Below are 21,206 nucleotides of genomic sequence, written 5' to 3'. Positions count from 1 at the left end.
TCTCACTATCCGCTCTACCCTCCTCACCTACCTATCATAATTGCCTCCCACCTGCATCCATCCATCACCATCCCACCTACCTTCTCCCCCCAGCCCCACCTCCAACTCCCTATTTATCTCTCAGCCCCATTCCCCCTCCACATTCCTGATGAAGGGCTTATGCCTGAAATGTTGACTCTCCTCCTCCTTTGATGCTACCTAACCTGCTGTGCTTTTCAAGCATCACACTTTTGACTCTGTATCTCCAGCACCTGCAAGCCTCACTTTCTGGTGGTAAGGGGAAAATATCTCCCATTTTCTCTCTGAGTAAAAGATAACACTTAAAAGAAAACTAACTAAAGAGATAGATAAATGACAGATTTTCTAGGACAAAAGCAGAAGTGACTGGAGAAACACAATTATGGCAGCATCTGTGGAGAGAAAGCTGAGTTAATATTTTGAGTCTTCTTCAGAGGATCTATGTATAAATATGTATGTGGTGTTAAGATAAAGGGGTGTATATAGTTTAATTCTGCAATATAGCTTAGCTGACCAACTTTGTCAATCGTTTCTTGTCTGAATAATAGATTTGTTTTTAGCAAGCAAGTTTTTAAAATATTCCTGAAGAAATCTGGTGAATGTCTCTTTTGGTTTAGTTAACAATAATGATGTTACTTTGAACTTTCCATTTTTAAGTTTCAGAACACTTTGGATAATTTGGTATCTGAAAAGTAGCACAACTGTTTGTCAAAGTCAGAGTGATGTTAGTTAGACATACAAACTACCTATCAAGGAAGTTTATCTCACATTTATGGATTACGATGCAGCATTTAAGTGAAGAATTTAGAATAATTGATGCAAACACAGCATGCTACATAAACTCAACGTATCTGTCACCACTTGCAGAAAGAGAAACAGAATTAATTTTTTGAGTCTGGTATGACTTCTTTGGAACTCCTTCAATATATGTGACGAATATATTGGGATTGCTGAAATAAACGATATGAAGGCTAAAAGTGTGGTGCTGGTCAGGCAGTATCTGAGGAGCAGGAGAATCAGCATTTCAGGCATAGGTCCTTCATCACATACCTGAAACGTCAATTCTCCTTCTCGGATGCTACCTCTCCTGCTGTGCTTTTCCAGTGCCACACTTTTCAATTATTATCTCCAGCACCTTCAGTCCTCACTTTCTCCTATATGAAGGCTAAGTGATAAACTACAGAGGGCAGGAGGTTTATTGATAATATGTGGATGAATGGCCTGTTGGAAGGCCATAATGTATTAGAGGAGGATAGAGCACTGCAGAATTTTATTTGTGACATTGTGGCTCAAGGACAAATGAACACATCTCAAAAAGGAGAGCTGGGTGTGGAGTGCGATAGCAATACATTCCAGAATGTTAAACTGAAATTGAAAATGGGAGAAGTTGGAGCAGCTGATTTGGCTTTTAAAGCTGGATTAGTGACAGGTGAGGTGTTGGAAGTAGAAAAATCAGGTTTGATTGTTTGAATCCCAATAGGTATTTATAAATTCAAATATGTCAACATTATAATATCTAAAGGTAAACAGATGTTTACAGGTGAACACAAGATATTTGTGACCAGTGCTCTTTTATTATTTACTTTTCAGCTGCCAAGAATTCAAGGGAAAAATCTATCAGATCAATTGTTCATGGATTTTTAAAATACAGAAGACAGTAGGATTCCCTTGACCCATCTATTTTTTCTTGAAATGTGTCACATGCAGCTGTGTACAGCCGGTACAGCCTACAACTAATTTGTGCAAGAAAAATTAAATCAAGAGATAAATTATTTCATGATTGCTGATTCCCAATAGACTATGGTATCAGTTTGAAGAAAATATATGATAATTGGTTTCAGACCATGTCAGACACACAATTCCCTCTACTAATGGCTGTTATGGTAGTGCTCGGCCTCAAGGGTGAGAAAAAAAAAACCTGAAAATAGCCCTGTGCTTGGATTGACAGTGTGGATAAAGTACGTAGGAAATGAAGTGGCAATAAATATAATCCAAAGGGAAATGTGCTTCAGTTGGGGTTTAATGTATCAACTTAAAATCTGGCAGTATGCCATATGATGATTGTTTACTTATTTCAACATCTGCATCTGTTCTGTCTTGAAGACGGCATTATGGTATTCAGTTTTGTGCAGGCAAAATAATGAAATTATTAATACCATTAAGGGATTTTCACGTTTAATTTATTCAATATTAGTCAAGCCATGTAAGCAAAATCAAATATTAGAAATCTAAAATTAAGAATTAGAAACTTGCAGGAAGTCAGTTGTAAACAAAAAGATAAAATCATATGCTGAATAGAACCTTTTATTAGGTCAAAGCACCACATGGAGAAGAAGTAAAGAAGTACAGATACGTGTTCCTTCAATAGTATTTTTAAATTAAGTTCAATTAATCATTTCAAAATTTAAAAAAAAATGTTTCTATCATCTCCAAATGCAACCTAATGAAGATATTTACAGTATATCTGGGACAAAAACAAACCAGACCTGAACACTATGGGTAAATATGTCAAGGCCAGACATCAAAAAGACAGCTCAATGAAACAATGAAATGCAAGCATAATCAAGGAGAAAACTTAGCTGGAACAGAACACTTGGATCTTGAACTGAATCTAAGTGGTGTCACGTGCAGGTAAGGTGGTGAAGAAAGCGTTTGGCATGCTTGATTTCATTGGTCTGTGCATTGAGTGTAGGAGTTGGGATGCCATTTTGTGGCTTTACAAGACATTTGTGAGGCCACTTTCAGATTATTGCATATAATTTTGGTTTCACTACTATAAATGAAATGTTGTTAAACTAGAAAGGGTACAGAAAAAATATTTAAAAGGATGTCACAGGGACTGGAGGAATTGAGCTTTAAGGAGATGCTGAGACTTTTCTCCCTGGAGGGTCAGAGGCTGAGTGGTGACCTTATAGGTATTTATAAAATCATGAGGGGGCACAGATAAGATGAATAGCCAAGGTCTTTTCCCAAGGTGAGGGAAGTTCAAAACAAGAGAGTATAGACTTGAGGTGAAAGGGAAAATTTTAAAAGGGACCTGAGGGGCAACTTTTTCATGCAAGAGGGTGGTACATGTATGGAATGAGCTGACAGAAAAAGTGGCAGAGGTAGTTGTAATATTTGAAAGACATTTGGAGAGGTACATGAAGAGAAAAGATTGAGAGGGATATGGACCAAAAACAGGTAAATGGGACTCGTTAAGTTTTGGAAACATGGTCAGCATGGACAAGTTGGACCGAAGGGTTTACTTCCTTACTGCATGACTCGATGATTGTGAGAAGCGTGACATTATTTTCTGAAGCTTTGTGAACAAAAATGTTGGGGAGAACAAGGTCTAATAAGAAGGAGGAACTGAAGGAAGTAAGTATTAGTAATAAAATGCTATTGAGGAATTTGATGAGACTAAAAGCTGATAAATCCCAGGACTTGATAATCTACATCAGAGTGTACCGAAAAGAAGTGACCCGAGGCCTTGGCAGTGTGGTGGCTCAGTGACTAGCACTGCTGCCTCAGCGCCAGGGATTCCAACATTGGATGACTGTCATTTGCACATTCTCCTCGTGTCTTTGTGGGTTTGCTCTGGGTGTTTGGGTTTCCTTCCACAGGCCAAAGATGTGCATGCTAGGTGGATTGGTCATGTTAAATTACCCCGTTGTGTCCAGGGCTGTGTAGTTAGGTGGATTAGCCATAGTTACAGAGATAGGAGGGAGTTTAGATTTGATGCTCTTCGGAGGGTCCATGTGGACTTTTTGAGCTGAATGATCTTCTTCTATACTGAAAAATGTGTTGCTGGAAAAGTGCAGCAGGTCAGGCAGCATCCAAGGAGTAGGAGAATCGACGTTTTGGGCATTAGCCCTTCTTCAGGAATCGAGCCCATGCGGGGTCAGTCAGTTCAGTAGACAGGTGCTGAGGAAGGAGATATGGCTGTGGTAGCGAGTCTGTTTGAGGACGTGGCTGAAGAGCTTCAGGACAGAGATGACCTGGGGGGTGCAGTGAGAGAGGGACTCACTGAAATCCTTGTAGAGGGAGGAAGAGAGCTTCTTCAAGGAAGGCATCCTTGCAAGAAGATTCGCAGTAGGTTAAAATCAACTAGGAGAAAGTGAGGACTGCAGATACTGGAGATCAGAACTGAAAAATGTCTTGCTGGAAAAGCGCAGCAGGTCAGGCAGCATCCAAGGAGCAGAAGAATCGACGTTTCGGGCATAAGCCCTTCTTCAGGAATCTGCCCGAAATGTCGATTCTCCTGCTCCTTGGATGCTGCCTGACCTGCTGCGTTTTTCCAGCAATACATGTTTCAGCTCTGATCTCTAGCATCTGCAGTCATCACTTTCTCCTTCTTCTATACTGTATGGATTCTTTCATTTAAGAAATAAGGATGTATTGATGGCCATCTTTACATATTCTGTAGAGTGTCAAAGAATTCCTTTGGATTGGAAGAGAGCTTAAGCAAGCTCACTATCTGAAAAAGGAGGTGGAGAGAATAGAGGAAACTATCGACTGTATATCCTGACATCAGTAGTGGGGATAATGCTGGAATCCATTATAAAGTATTTAAGTGGAAAGCACTTGGAAAACAGTGACAGAATATGACAGGGCCAGCATGGATTTATGAAAGACAAATCATATTTGACAAATCTGGCATGTTTCAAAGCTTTAACTGGGAGAGTTGATAAAGGGAATCCTTTAAAGGGATGTAGTTCATTTGGACTTTTTGAAGACTTTCAGTAAGGTCCCATGTAAAAGATTAACATGGTTGAATTTTAATATAATTAAGTGTGAGGTTAGCTATTTCAGTCTGAAAAAGAATAGACCAGGATATATTTTAGAAGGGACAAAGTTAAATACAATGGATGTCTAATGAGATTTTGGGTTGTAGGTGCATAGCTCTTTAGAATACCATGAACAGGTGCAGAAAATTGTCAAGAAGGCAAATGGAATGCTGGCCTTCATATCTAAGGAGATGGAATTTAGAGATGCATTTCGTATGCAGTAATTACAGTTAGACCCTACTTGGATCCCAGTTAGAGTACTATGAGCAGATCTGGGCACCACACCTTAGGAAGGATTATATTGCCCTGTTTTGGCTCTGAAGGGAGTTCAACACAAATTGCCATGATACCTGGATTTCAGAATTTTCATTCTTTTTTCTTTTCTTTCATTCACTTATTGTATACTGGTATGACTAGCTAAACCAGCATTTATTGCCCATCCCTAAGGGCAGTTAATAATCAACCACATTGCTGGGTCTGGAGTCACATCCAGTCAAGGTCTTCAGGATATTAACTGGGAAAGACAGGGCAGATAAAGTTAAACTATTTCACTGGTTAAGAATCTAGAACTCGGGGCATAGTCTTAAGAATTTTGGCCAGACCATTTAAAAGAAATGTTACAAAAAAACGCTTCTACATGCTAAGAGTAGTGGAGGTTTGGAACTGTCTTCCTCAAATAGTGATCAGTGTTAAATTCAATTGCTAAATTTAAATCTAAGATATACAGAGATAGGCATATGGAGTGAGGCCACAGTTCAGTCATAATCTTTTTGAATAATGGAGCAGGCTTGAGGGACTGAATGGTCTACTTCAGTTCCTTTTCTCCCATGTTTTGTGTTTTCATTAATCTACCTCAAATACTTTGGATTTTGAAGTCTCAGCTTTCCAACCGCATATAACGCAAAATGTTTAGCAAAAATTTTAGATAATCCAAGATTTGATGTAATACCAACAATGTCACAGTGAATGGTGTATAGACATTTGATGAAGTGGTATACCTAGGTGTTATCAGTATATAAGTGGATGTGATCCCTATCTTGGTGGATGAACTCGGCTGTCTCCGGATGCTGCCTGAGCTGCTGTGCTCTTCCAGCACCACGAATCCAGAATCTAGTTTCCAGCACCTGCAGTCATTGTTTTTACCCACCTGGATGAACTCGGCTGTCCATTGACAAGATAAATTGTTGCCTTGGGTCTTCATGTAACTGAACAGACCATTTCTCACCTACAGATCTTTGGACATCTCAGCCAGGATGTTCCATGAGATAGTGAAATCGGAGTACAGGATTTGCTTCCTTTTTCCTTATCTGCCACCACTGTCCCTCCACTTTGAGACCTTTGAATTCAAAGCATGATGAAACTTGAAAGTCAAATTATTTCCATTTTGAATGATTAGAAGGAAGCTTCTCCCAATCATCAATGTCACGCTTCAAGGAGAGTTCCTTTGAATTTTTTTGTATTTATTTATCTTCCCCTTGAATGCTTGCCATTCGAAAGCTTTCAAAGCAAGACCTGGTGGGGAAGTTGCTTTTCAGCCAGCTCATCATAATGTTCATTTCATCACTGTTAGTTTTGCAGGTGCTTAATCTGATTTCTTGTAGAGCTGGCTTCAAAATAGCCACTAGTGTTTTTTCACAGTGTTCACAGAGGATCAAGAGAATGCGGCAGAGTCACTGTTGGAGTAATTTCTGAGAAATTCTTGTGATTTGCAGGTCTCATTGCAGTACAGAAGTGTCATGATGACAATTGTTCTGTATACGGGACCTTCTGTTGTCTTGCAGTGGACTCTGTTGTTAAATATTTGCTGCCACAGTTTGTAGAATGCTGAGCTGATGTAGCCAATCCAATGTTGGACCTCCTTGTCAATGGTGGCCCTTTTAGGAGAGTGTTTTCTGAGGAAGTGCACAACAGTCCAAAAATGTGCAGGTTAGGTGAATTGGCCGTGCTAAATTGCCCGTAGTGTTAGGTGTAGGGGAATGGGTCTGAGTGGGTGTGCTTCAGCGGGTCGGTGTGGACTTGTTGGGCCGAAGGGCCTGTTTCCACACTGTAAGTAATCTAATCTAATCTAAATATTCTAGAATCTCTCCTTCAACATTTATGAGAGTTACAATATTTGACTGATCAGGGTCTAGGTTTTTTGGTGACCTTCTAGGACAGGTTGACACTCATAATTACAGGAGTGTAAAGATTAAAATGGCTTGCAAATTTGCTCATTGGTGAGTAATGATGTTGTGGTCATCTGTAAATTATACTGTTAAAGGGCAGCTTGTAGATAAGGACAAAATGTGGGCCAAGGATTGATTTTTGGATCATTTGGATGTCCAAAATTCAAGTATGCAAACAGTTGGAAGAAATCATTGGTGGAGTTGCAATGGTTGCATTCTGATAAGTAACAGTGAAATTGCGTAGGGACAAATGATGGAGTTAGTTGATATTATCAGATGTGCCATAGGTATCAAAGTGGATTAGGAAATGTAATAGAAAGGGACAAAGTGGCAGAAAACATTTCTCACTGGCAGGGGTGTACTGGGAAGGCCACAAATTTGATTGGAATGTTCTGCAGACAGGAAGAGGAAGAATAATTATAATATTAAATATAATTATAAGAATTTCTAAAGGAGCATTTATAAAAATTTTGAAGCTGAGATATTTTATGCAAGGCCTGACTTGAATATCATCTTTTTAAGATGACAAATCAAACTGAATTCATGGGGTATGTATTGTAAACCAATCTGTAAGGGAGAAATTGACATTAAAATAGAGGAGTCAGACTTACTTTCCTAATCCCATTGGTCACAATAATAATTGCTTATTCTGGTTGAGTGGCTAATGTGACTGCTGGAAATGGACATTGTCCACATAAATTTATGCAAATTTGGGTCCAGTAGGCTGAGCACATTTTAATCCAGCATAAACAGGAAAGCCATCATGTCTTTCTTTTTAGGTGAAGGCAAATGACAGCTATCGGTAAGTGAAGAGGCCTTCTAAGTGCAAATATTCCATTTTAGAAAAAAAAAGGAGAAACCTTGTCCTTCTGACTTGAAAATGCAATTCCAATTACTATTGGCCTGCATGTTCCTTCCTGCTGCACCAAATTCCACTCCCATCAAACAGGCAGTGCTACTTTCTGCCACTTTCAGGCAGTGAGCTAGTCAGTGGCATGCAGGTTATACATGGGATTTAAAACACTGACGGCATCAAATTTAATCTGCAAGCATGTTTGCATTTGGTTATGTTTTTTGCTCATTTGAAACATGTCAAGTATAAAATCAAGCCCATAGAACTCAACAGTGAAATGTAACAACTCAATGAAAAGTTTGATGGTGTAATTATCTATTATTCAGTTCAGAATTTGTTAATTACCAGCAGTTGGAAACTGTGTCCTTAGAGGAGCAAGTTTTATTGAATATAATATCACTTAAGCAGTGAAACATGATGTTATAAGATAAATAACACTGCAGCCTTTACTTTAAAAAGCATGTCCTTCTTCATCTGTGCATTTAACATGAGTAATCTGCTGGGGTTAACATATTTGTGAATTCATTTTGATCCTTATCACTATCCATAAAATTTATAATATGTTATTGTATTTAGTCATTCCATCAACATAATTGCATTCAAATTAAACAAATCCTTCTCCTTCTTCAATGCTCTTTTTGTGTAGACTCAGAACAAATGCATGACAATAGGGGAGTGATGTATTTTCAGATGAGTTGTAGATTCATACAGATGTACAGCATGGAAACAGACCCTTCGGTCCAACTCGTCCATGCCAACCAGATATCCCAACCTAATACTAGTCTCATTTGCCTGCACTTGGCCCATATCCTTTTAAACCTTCCTATTCATATACCCATCCAGATGTCTTTTAAATGTTGCAATCATACTAGCCTCCACCACTTCCTCTGGCAGCTCATTCCATACGTGCACTACCCTCTGCGTGAAAAAGTTGCCCCTTAGGTCCCTTTTATATCTTCCCCCTCTCACCCTAAGCCTATGACCTCTAGTTCTGGCCTCCCCCACCCCAGGGAAAAGACCTTGTCTATGTGCTCTATCGTGCTACCGCCTCCTCCCCACCCCTGACAAATGCTCGAATACAAGGAATAGTACAAGTCTGAATATTTTTCTGGTCTTTGTAATTAAAGTTTATAATTGAAATGTTATAACATTTTTGACTAGTGTAATATAATTTGTTTTTCTTCTTTAATACATGTTTTATTCTTTGTTTCGAACATACACATGTAGACTTTTGTCTGTGTGGTTACAGAATGTGTTTGGTAACTGATTGCCAAGATTTTAAAACAAAACAAAGTTAGGGTTTATCAAGCCAGGTTTTATCCTAGGATCTGATTTGTCCTATGTAATTTCAGTTTACATTATAACAACTTTCTATATTCCTTTGTGGTATAACAAGTCTACTTTGTATCTTATACAATTCATCACATACTCTGTGCCCTTAATATTAAAGCTGAGGCTATTATATGTTTTTTAACTGATCTCTCTATCTCTCCTTCCACTTTTATTAACTATGGATGTATACACCTGGATCTCTCTGTTCCTGCATACCCTTTTACTGTAGTGCCCTTTAGTCTATTTCTCCAAGTTCTTTCTACCAAAATGAAATACCTCATACTTCTCTGCATTCATTTTTGACCTCCCAGTATGGGTGGGTAGAAGACATGGGTTGGCATGGAGAGTATGAATTATGAGCCATTGGAGGTAACTGAGGGTTTTTGTTGATATGCATTGTCATTGGAGCAAGTGGAATGAATGAGAGGGTGAAGATTTGCAAATGATTGAAAGTTTCGAACCACCTCAAGTAAGGTCTTAGCCATTTACTCATCTAGCAGCTTGACACAGAGGTAGAGCAGATTAAAACTATCCTGCAAGACAACGGCTATCCTAATCATATCATTACTCACTACACATCACAAAAACTCATAAATGGGCTAAATGCCACATCTTTCAGTCATGAAAAATGTCCAGTTGAAACACTGGCATCGACCTAGAAAAATGGAAAATTTCCTAACCACTCTGTCCACAGAAAATGGCATGAATCCAGTTCATTTTCAATCATAACTAAATATGCGCACTGAGGCTTTGGTCAGAACCTTGAACCTAGACTTGAATTAATTTGGTGAAACAGGTGTATGCTATGTTTGGCTTTTAAGCATTTGCTTTGTTATCTTAGGGTTCCTTAGTTCTGTATAGAGTGTGTATAATGTTCTAACTACATCATATTGACCTTGAAACGTCAACTCTGTTCCTCTCTCAGTAGACACTGCTACGTTTTTGCAGTATTCTCTGTGTTTGTTTCTGTACTGTGTGAATAGGCATGGAAGTATTATTAATGAGTCATTGGTTGTATTGTATGGAGGTCATGCTGAAGGTCTGTAGGGGAAATTATTCAAATGGAGGATATGAGGGGCCATTGAAGATGGGTAGAGGGTCATGAATTTATCATAGAGGCCAGAACAGCTGGTACAGGTGATGGAGGGACATGGGTTGGCACTTTTAAATTCATTCATGGGATGAGGGCATTGCTGGCTAAATCAACATTAATTGCCCATCCTGAATTCCCAGAAGGCAGTTAAGAATCAACCACAGAACTGTGGGTCTGGAGTCACGTGTAGACCAGACTAGGTAAGGTTGGAAGTTTCCTATCTAGAAGGACATTAGTGAACCAGATGGTTTATTCCAACAATCGACAATGGTTTTGTGGTCATCGTTAGACTTGTAAATCTAGACTTTTTGGATAAAAATTCCACCATCTGCCATGGTGGGATTCAAACCAAGGTTCCCAGAATATTACCTGGGTCTATAGATTAACATTCCAGTGATAATATCACCGTACATCACCTCCTCTATATGGCCACTAGGGATAACTGAAGGGTATTGGTTGGTATGCATTATCATTGGGGTGAGTGGGATGGAAAAAAAATTACACTTGAAGCTCTTGCTAATCCCTTTGTTAAAATGTGGTTGAAGGTGTGTCAAATGCCACACAATTGCATTACTAACAGTAATGTTATGACTGTATTTATTATTTTTAAGTGTAATTTACCAATTTGCATTTTCTTCATTTACTTTCTTTGACCAGTTCCACAGGAAGAGACTAAGAGGGGAAGGAACTTGTGTCTTAATGCACATCAGCTTAGATGCCTTTCCCATTTGATGAAAATTCTCCTTCATATGGAAAAGCGAATGAAGGAACTAGCTTTTGAGGTCTTTTTGGGAAACCCTTCCACACAGCATGGTAGAAACGTTCGAGGTAAAGTTTATCAATATCTAATAAATTTAGAATGATATGATTTCCTTATTTTTCATTACAGGATTATAACAGTCTTATTTATATTTTTGCAAGTATGGCTTTTTCTTTTTGCTCCTCCCTCCCTATTTTACCTGACTTGTGAACTATTGTATGGGTGGACAAACTAATTTTGTTCTATCTTTGGAAGATAAATGAAAGTAGCATTAGGAAACGTTGTGCCATGAAACTCTAGCAATATAATAAACATGTTTAAATATACTGATAACCGTTTGCAGAAAGTAACTTTAAAATCACAGTGATGTGATAGGTATGTTTGAACATATTTTCAATTGACTTCTTGCATGTTGTTGAGAGCTAAAGTAATCAGATGTACACGATTTGCTGTGGCAGCAGTGAGCTGTACAAATCATACGGGGTCTGATTGGTGTGGAACACATTATTTTCTCAGCAACTAATACACAAGAAAACAGGAATGGGGTTTCCTAGAAAACAGCGTATGTGCACATTTGTACCTGTGTGGTGTACACCTTTGTTCCTGTCTTTGCAGTGTTGCCTGGTCTCAAATTGTTTCACCAACTCTTGCCTTTGGACAAAGGCATCTGTTGATGAGGACTGTCATAATCTGTGTACAAAAGTCACTCCACCTTAAAAGAACTATGCTGAGGCACCTTTCATTCCCTCAAAATGAAGTTGAGACCTGGAAGATCAGGGTTGTCACCGATCATCCCGACAGCGACAAACCTGAACATTGCACTGCTTTCATAGGCCAGAATTTCTAGCACAATGACATCAATACTATTATCCTGAGAGAGACAAGGTGGTCACGACAGATTCAGCTCAAAGACAAAGGTTGACAGGTGCACCTTTTTCTCGAAAGTTACACGAGGAAAAGAACACTGATTTCACCATGGTTAGCTGAAAATTAAACAAACTAACTGACCATTTCTGATAGTCTTGTGGGACAAATGAAAGCCTCATGACCTTAAGGCTCACCCGAAACAAGATCAAGTTCACCACTGTTGTCAGTGCATGATCCCAACTGTAGAATTAACAGATGAGACTCAGAGAGAAATTCTTTGATTGTCAATGTCCCCTCTGCCAAAGGGAGACAAGCTGATTCTTCTTGATGATCTTAACACCAGAGTTGAGGAGGGACACAAAGCTCTGGAAAGGCATAATTGGCAAGGTAGGCAGAGAAAAAGTAAATGCCAATGGAGTCCTTCTCCTGACGATACCTGGAGTAGGCCTGATCATAACAAGCATTCTATTGCATCAAAGAGACAATTCCAAGACTTAATGGTAGCATCCTCGCTCTAAACCATTGCTACCTTCTTAATTAATCTAATCTAATCGTATAAGCAAGAGACCATGGGAATATCTGCATCACTGGTGCCTCAACAGAAGCCGACTGCTGGACTGATCATCACCTAATCCAATGGACTATCTCCATCAGCCTGGCCCAAAAATGACAACAGTGGCAGAAACACTCATGTAGGTAGGTAAGCTTATATACGTTTGCAGAAAGAGTAGAAGAGCTGAATGCTATTTAAGTAGGGGAAAACTGCAGAAAACACGTGAATCACAATAGGTTAGTATCCGGGTTCAGTGGGTTGTAGAGAAGACAAATTGAATGTTGGTCTTTATTTCAAAGGGAAGAGATTTTTTTAAACAAGAGAAGTCTTGCAGAGACTAAACAAGCCACTATCAGACCATATACACTGATCAGTTTTGGTCCCCTTATTTAAGGAAAGATGTACTGGCATTGGAGATAGTTCAGAGGAGGTTCACTAGATTGATCATCTGTATGGAAGGATTTTCTTAATCAGAAAGAGTGAGTAGGTTGAGCTTGTACTCACTGGAGGTTAGACAGATGAGAGGTGATATTATTGAAACAGTCAACATCCTTAGGGGGATTGACAGAGTTGATGCGGAGAGGTTGTTCCCATTCCAAACAGAGTCGAGGACAAGAAGACATAATCTCAGACTCAAAGTTTGTTACAAGATTTGTAGCTCAGGTGCTCGTTGTTGTGGTTCTGTTCACCAAGCTGGGAATTTGTGTTGCAGACGTTTCGTCCCCTGTCTAGGTGACATCCTCAGTGCTTGAGAGCCTCCTGTGAAGCACTTCTGTGATGTTTCCTCCGGCATTTATAGTGGCTTGTCTCTGCCACTTCCGGTTGTCAGTTCCAGCTGTCCGTTGCAGTGGTCTGTTTGTTGGTCCAGGTTGATGTGTTTGTTGATAGAATCTGTGGATGAGTGCCATGCCTCTAGGAATTCCCTGGCTGTTCTCTGTTTGGCTTGTCCTATAATAGTAGTGTTGTCCCAGTCGAACTCATGTTGCTTGTCATCTGCGTGTGTGGCTACTAAGGATAGCTGGTTGTGTCTTTTTGTGGCTAGTTGGTGTTCATGGATACAGATCATTAGCCGTCTTCCTGTTTGTCCTATGTAGTGTTTTATGCAGTCCTTGCATGGGATTTTGTACACTACGTTGGTTTTGTTCATGCTGGGTATCGGGTCCTTTGTCCTGGTGAGATGTTGTCTGAGAGTGCTGTTGGTTTGTGTGCTGTTATGAGTCCTAGTGGTCGTAGTAGTCTGGCTGTCAGTTCAGAAATGTTCTTGATGTATGGTAATGTGGCTAGTCCTTTGGGTTGTGGCATGTCCTCATTCCAATATCTTTCCCTTCGGCATCTGTTGATGAAATTGCGGGGGTATCCGTTTTTGGCGAATACATTGTAGAGGTGTTCTTCTTCCTCTTTTTGCAGTTCTGGTGTGCTGCAGTGTGTTGTGGCCATTTTGAACAGTGTCTTGATGCAACTTCTTTAGTGTGTGTTGGGGTGGTTGCTTTCCTAGTTCAGGACTTGGTCTGTGTGTGTGGTTTTCCTGTATACCTTTGTGGTGAATCTCCGTTCGGTGTTCTCTGTACCATCACGTCTAGGAATGAGAGTTGGTTGTCCTTTGCTTCCTCATTAGTGAATCTGATTCCTGTGAGTGTGGCGTTGATGATCCAGTCTGTATTTTTAATGATTACAAAGGTGTCAATCTACATATCTGACCCAGAGTTTGGGTTGAATTTGCAGTAAGACTGTTTGTTCTTATCTTTGCATTACAGCTTCGGCTATGGGTGAGCCGATGGGTATGCCATTGATTTGTTCATATATTTGGTTGTTGAACGTGAAATGTGTTGTGAGGCACAGGTCCATTAGTTTGACTATGTAGTCTTTGTTGATAGGTTCCCCGTCTTCTTGTCTATTCTCAGACTATGGAGTCACCCATCTGAGACAGAGGGGGAGGATTTCTTTTTCTCTCAATGGTGGTGAATCTGTGGAATTCTTTACCACAGGTGGGCTATCAAGTTTGGGTAGTAAATCATACTCAAGACTGAGGTAAGATTTCTAGTCACCCAGGGAAGAGGGATGATGGGGATAACACAGGAAAGTGGAGTTAACGATTATCATATTCACCATGATCTTATCGAACAGTGGAAGTGGACACGATGGGCCAAATGGCTTATTTCTGCTCCTATTTCTCATAGTTTTAAGGAAATGCAATTCCAGTGGATTTAAGGATACAAATCCAGGAAGAAAGGCAAACTCAGCCTGCACCTCTTGAATTCATCATAAACAGCAACTGTGATGAGATTCTCGGTTTCTTGACTAGTTTGATTAGATTAGATTAGATTAGATTACTTACAATGTGGAAACAGGCCTTCGGCCCAACAAGCCCACACCGACCCGCCGAAGCGCAACCCACCCATACCCCTACATTTACCTCTTACCTAACACTACGGGCAGTTTAGCATGGCCAATTCACCTGACCCGCACACCTTTGGACTGTGGGAGGAAACCGGAGCAAACCCACGCAGACACGGGGAGAACGTGCAAACTCCACACATTCAGTCGCCTGAGGCGGGAATTGAACCCGGGTCTCTGGCGCTGTGAGGCAGCAGTGCTAACCACTGTGCCACCGTGCCACCCATAATGATGACAATGACGAGGAGATCCAGGAGGTACTAAAGCATAAGCACAAGAAATTCCTGAACTGGGAGCACCAACAAAACCCAAGGGAAAGAAATCAGATCTTCAGATTAATAAAGACCAAGGTGCAAGAAAACAACTGCGCACTAAAGATTTGCTGTAGGTGGAAAGAATGCACAAAGTCTGTCAACTTACTAACAGCCATAAAAGGCTTGGATTTCTAACATAGTTGCCACCGTCTGTGGCCCAAGCATCCAAGGATATTTCCCACTGAGAGCTAAGAACTGGGTAGCTTATCAAGTACAGAGATGCAGTCATTGCTTGTGGGAATGAACACTTTGAGGATCTCCTCAATTGGGATTCCATCTTCAATATGAGTGCCCTTGGTTTCATCCCACAGCTCGACAGTCATCTCCATCTTTGCAAAACCCCAGCCCAAAATGATGTTGAAAAGCCACCAGACAGCTGAGAACCAACAAAATAACTGGTGCAGCTGGAAACCCTACTGAAATACTGAAGTATGGCAGAGAATCACTCTTGGCAAAAACTCGACCTTATTTTCCTCATTTGGAAGGAGAATAACATTTCAGAGGATCTTAGATGCAGATTCTGCTAAATTTGTGTTGATCCTGCTTTGAATATTTAGTCACATCGGGGTCAACAACTTTGGAAGGGTCATCCTTAGTCCCAAGGACTGCCAAAAAAGACCAACAAAGTTATAAGTATTCAAATTTGCATTTAGATAACAGATTTAAAAATGGCTTTGCATATTTTTACCATCAGCATATTAAAAATAGTGATTGAGTCTAACACTATCAAAAATGACATTGAAATTTCTTATGTCAATTTTGTGAATTAAAAATCGCATTTAAAACTGTTAACATTTGCTTTAAATATCAGTTAGATGAAGCCATGATCAGCTGCAACATTTGTTAAAAGATCTATTGTTATAATAGCTTCAGAATATACTAACAGTGTAATGTATTAACAATAACAATATTATAGGAGTACGAGTGAATATAATGCCTTACTTCAAGTTACATACTATGCATCACTTTTTTTATCCTTCCTAAAAACACTTCATCAGTTCAGCAAAATGTATTTTTTACATGAATACAATAATGACTAAAACAAAATAATGCTTACAATTTAATGTAATTGTTGCAAAGGCACTCTCACAGTTTTCTGAAAATCACCTTGACAAACCTTAGCAGTCTTGAAAGAATGAGACCTGGATCTTGTCTGAGCTTCAAAGGCATAGAAAATTGAGCAGGATGCAAACAAGTAGTCAATCTATAATGTTTAACATCATCACCAAAAGTTGAAATGACTTTCCCTCTCCACTATGTACAACATCAAAAGAGATTAACTCTTATTTCCTATCTGTTGGAATCTGTGAAATATCATTTATTGTTTCATATTATTTGATATGATATGCAATAAACTTATACACTATTACTTAATAATGGAAATAGAATTTTCGTCTTTGCTGTCAAATACATCACTGTTGTCCACATTACTGATCAACAAACATCTGTAGCTTTTGTATACAGCTTCATTATTAATAAAAGTAATGCACTACACTTGTGTAGCATGCTTAAAAAACATACTGAAATAATGTTTATCGGAGGCTGCATGTTTTTGCAATATAATTTACCCAAATCTGTCTATTAATTTATAAAAGATTAGATAATTTCAGGCACAAGTTATATACATAGCAAATCAGTTTCTGTGCAAGTTTTTCAAAAAAAAATGCTTGAAGCTAGCCCCATCCCCAGAGTGAAAAAGTATCTTGCAAGTCCTAAGTGACCAGCCCTTTATGTTGAAACTGTGCCTACTTGTTCTAGGTTCCCAAGCTGAGGGTACAGTACTATTTATGCTATCAAGTCCCTTCAGAAATTAGGATGATTCAGTGAGATGGTCTATCATTCTTCTAAGCATCAGAGACTGCAGACCAATTTGTTCTACCTCTCATCAGAGGACAGCCTGTCATCAGGATACAATCTAGTGAATATTCACTTGACCATTTCTAATGCCCTACATTCTTCCTTAAAATCGCATTCACAATCCCAGATGAAGTCTTATCAAAACTCTGTACTATTGAGAAATACTGAATACTCAGCAACTCACTATTGTATATCAGTGAAACGAGAAAATGATTCTGCACACTTTAGTATGTTCCTTTCAATTGATTGAAATCAGATTATACTTTGATTGTAGATTAGGCACTCTGATTTTGAATGTTTATTTTTTCTGCTTTGCTCATTTTCATCTATGATAAAATATTATATAAAATAACCACTTAAACATGTAAATGAATATTTTAATGAAAAGAAAACTACGTTCTAACTTCACTGATTATGATGGTTCATAATGGATTTTCCACGAATATGCAAATAGATTTGATATTAAACTTGAATGAAAGTGTCCATTCAGAAACCTATGTCAATTTTGTCTGTAGTGTTTGCCCTGGATTGGCTGCTCTTGTCCAAGGCACAAACTCTATACAACTATTTAGAATAGAAAATTTTTTAAACTGTTAGGTGATTTTTAAAATTAGATGCAAAATACTTTCCTTACCTGATTGAAACAAGCAATATTTGTGTATACAAGTGTCATTTGTAAGATTGTAGTATGGCCATATTTACCAGTGTGGTATTTGATCTCTTAGGAGTGCTAAAGAAGACCTTAGCAAACATTGATGGGCCTTCAGAGATGAACAAAGCTAACATCCAAGCCGATCAATTACTACTTTTGACTGAGGTAATGCAAGTCTTGTATTAATTTTTATAAATTTAGTAAAATAATCACTATAATACTTCAGCAAGTTTTGAGAAAACTTGTAGCTCAAGTTGAATTTCTGGATATAGGTTTGTTCACTGAGCTGGAAGGTTCATTTTCAGACGTTTCATCACTATACTAGGTAACATTTTCAGTGAGCCTCCAAACGAAGCACTGGTGGTGTAGCCCGCTTTCTGTTTCTATGCTTGAGTTTCCTGGGATTGGTGATGTCATTTCCTGTGGTGATGTCATTTCCTGTTATTTTTCTCAGAGGTGTTAATTAGGATCCAAGTCAATGTATTTGTTGAGAGGGGTCCGGTTGGAACTGACTGACCAACCAACTGGAATTCTATCAACAAACACATTGACTTGCATCCCATTTACCACCCCCTGAAGATGTTACCTTGTGTGGTGACAAAATGTCTGATAACAAACTTTCCAGCTCAGCGAGTAAACCTACATCCAGAAGTATAATACTTTATTTATTCCTAAGATCTTGAGGTTTTCAGCCAGAAAGCCACTGTCATTTTTGGTAGACAATGGCTTAAACAGATGATCCCTAAAAATATATTTTTGAATAAGATGACATAATTGCTTGTTAACACATTTATAGAATTCACCAGCATTGGTTTCAGACTTATTAAAACAGTTTATTTGCATTTTCTTGTAATTTTAGTTTCTTCTAGATTTTGGCTCTATTAAAATAAGACTTTATGTTTTAACTGTGACTTTATTGCCTGTTAATATTGTAGTCTATTCCCCTTGAATGTGGTTGGCGAAATGCTTTCAAGAGCCTCGGATATTCTGCAGCCCTTTGTATGAAGGTGGCCATTGAAGATACATGTTCAAGATGCCTTCAACAAGAAAAAAAGCAATATATATCAAGTAAAGGCTTTTCAACAACCACTTGCCCAATGCAAGCTACGTGGGATCAGTGCATGGAGGAAGAGCAACCCAAAAAAGTTGCAAAGGTAACACCAACACAACATCATGTAGACATACCAGGAAAAGTTGTAAAGTGTAGTAGAGGCATGTCACAAAAAGACTTACAAAGCAGCTATTTTGAGTTCTTGAATATCTATTATTTTTAAAAGAATCTACCAATTCTGTTACAAAGATGCGTCATCCACAATACTAATTTTATAATTGGTTGGATATATATATCTTTTTGAAAGGATCAGTTTGAAAAGTAAAAGACACTTTGGCTTTTGTTGTATTTGTAGAAAGCAAACTGCTTGAATTGAGACACTGAGTCCACACCAGTTTCAGAAAGAGGTCACATGATCCAATTTATGGAGTTTGGAGAAAGATAAGTTTTGAACACAGCCAGGCAGAACTTGTCACAGAGGCAATAACTGCTGCCCTTCCTTTCTCTAAAATCCTTCTCATCAAGGGGCGGTATTTGATTTAATTTGATTTATTGTTGTCACATGTACCTGAGTACAGTGAAAAGTTTTATTTTACAAGCAGTACATGCAGATACAAATATTCAGGACATATCGATCATAGAATTTTTAGAAAAAGTGAGGCATGAAAGGTTATGCTTGCACAGGAGGTGCATTTGATCGATATTTAATTTGAAATTAGAGAGTCCATTTAGCAGTCTAATAACAGCAAAGAGGAAACTGTTCTTAAACCTGTTAGCATACGTGTTCAAGCTTCTGTATCTGGGGATTAATCAGTGTTCAGTCCCATTAATTACTCCAGCACAATTTTATACTAATTTGTTCTCCATTATGCATTCTCTTATTTCAGATTGTTCGTGACCTGCATTTGTCATCACTAATCTCTTTTACATACTTAGAGAAGTTCTTGCAGTCCACTTTAGTGGCCCTTGCAAGTTTACACTGATTCTCTATTTTTCCTTTCTTAATCAACCTCTTTATCTTCCTTTGTTGAATTCTAAACCACTTGGAGTCCTCAGGCTTGCTACTTTTTTGAGTAACTTTATATGAATCCTTTTTGGATCTCGTACTATCCATTTGTTTTGGTAACCATAGTTGAGCCATTTTTCCTCTTGTGTTTTTTTGACTGAAAAGAATGTATAGTTGCTGCAATGAATTATTTGTTCCTTAAATATTAACCATGACCTATCTAATGTTTTAACTTTTAACAATGCTACCTAGTCTATTGCAGCTACCTCACTCACTCATACCTTTTGTACTTACCTTTTTATAGATTTAGGACGCTAATTTTGGATTGGACTATTTCATTGTCTTTCTGAATGAAGAATTTGATCATGTATGATCACTTTTTTTGAAAGGACCTATTACAACAAAATTATTAATTAACTCCTTATCATTACACAAATCTAGACCTAGGACAGCCTGCCCCCACCACCCTCCCCCACCCCCACCCTCACTCAGACTTCATTCCTAAACTTAATTGATCTAAAAAGCCATTTTGTACAGTTTGCAGGAATTCAGCACTCACAGGTGTGCCCGGTGTATACGTAGATTAAAATCATCCGTGATTGTTGCAGCACCATTGTGTGCTTTTCTAATTTTCTGTTGATTGACATCCCCTACCTACCATTATTAATTAGAGGCCTATAGCCAACTCCCAGTAAGGTTTTTCACTTTTGTCGTTTCTTAATTCCATCTAGATTAATTCCACATTTAGATTTCCTCCGACAGTGTCCTTTCTTGCTGTCATACTGGTCTAAAGTTTTCAATCCTGTCTGGTCTTCTGAAAGATTAAATGCCTTTGGTTGTTCAGTTTCTAGCCTTGTTCGTTCTACAAGTATGCCTCCTAATAGCAGTTATGTTGTACCTGTGTGTAACCATTTGTGCAATTCGTTCACTTATCGTATTACGATGCTCCATGCATTCAGATATATTACCTTAAAACCTATTATTATGAGACCAGTTAATATTGTTACAGGACACGTCAGATCCCAGACTGAAATGTAGCTTGATAGATTTTGTTTTGGTATTGTCGAGGCAGTCTTTCATTGAAATACAAAGATGCAGTGCAGCAAGTTTGGTTTTTAACAATAAAAGAGAAGTTTATTATGAAAAATAAAATAATATAAAAATTGGACAAACCAAATTATTTATATACAATACATGTTTAAGGATTTCAAAACATAGTTAAAATACAATTCCATTAATCCCAACAGTATCCCATTACATTACTCAACACCAGAGAGAATTCCTTACCTATCCCACGTAGAGTTTGACTTAGCTGTAGTTTTAATTCCTGAACTTTAGAATCTGATAGCTTTTTTCTTGATTTCTCATGTATCTAAGCTCAAATTTTCTCAGCTTCACATAACCTGTCAGGGTTTTGACCAAACACTTCTGGTCTGGAACTTCTAAATTAAACTCCTTGCACTATGTTAACCTCGTTAATTCTAGTCCCAAACTACCTCCCTTTCTCAGTCGCAATTGTTTT

General features: G+C 38.5%; 1 protein-coding gene across 4 annotated transcripts in view; it reads left to right on the top strand.

The window, feature by feature from the left end:
• The window catches only part of kiaa0825 (KIAA0825 ortholog), a 447,094-nt gene that overhangs the window by 83,872 nt on the left and 342,016 nt on the right, over positions 1–21,206 (top strand). For all 4 annotated transcript variants that reach the window (XM_060836740.1, XM_060836733.1, XM_060836749.1 and 1 more), the window contains exons 5-7: positions 10,888–11,058; positions 17,701–17,792; positions 18,563–18,781. In XM_060836740.1, coding sequence (XP_060692723.1) covers positions 10,888–11,058; positions 17,701–17,792; positions 18,563–18,781 — 482 coding nt within the window. The remainder of the gene's footprint in view (positions 1–10,887; positions 11,059–17,700; positions 17,793–18,562; positions 18,782–21,206) is intronic.

The sequence above is a fragment of the Hemiscyllium ocellatum genome, chromosome 2 (genome assembly GCF_020745735.1).
Source record: "Hemiscyllium ocellatum isolate sHemOce1 chromosome 2, sHemOce1.pat.X.cur, whole genome shotgun sequence".
NCBI classification, from domain to species: domain Eukaryota; kingdom Metazoa; phylum Chordata; class Chondrichthyes; order Orectolobiformes; family Hemiscylliidae; genus Hemiscyllium; species Hemiscyllium ocellatum.
Note: the sequence above shows the minus strand (reverse complement) of the source record. Positions and strands in the feature narration are given on the sequence as shown.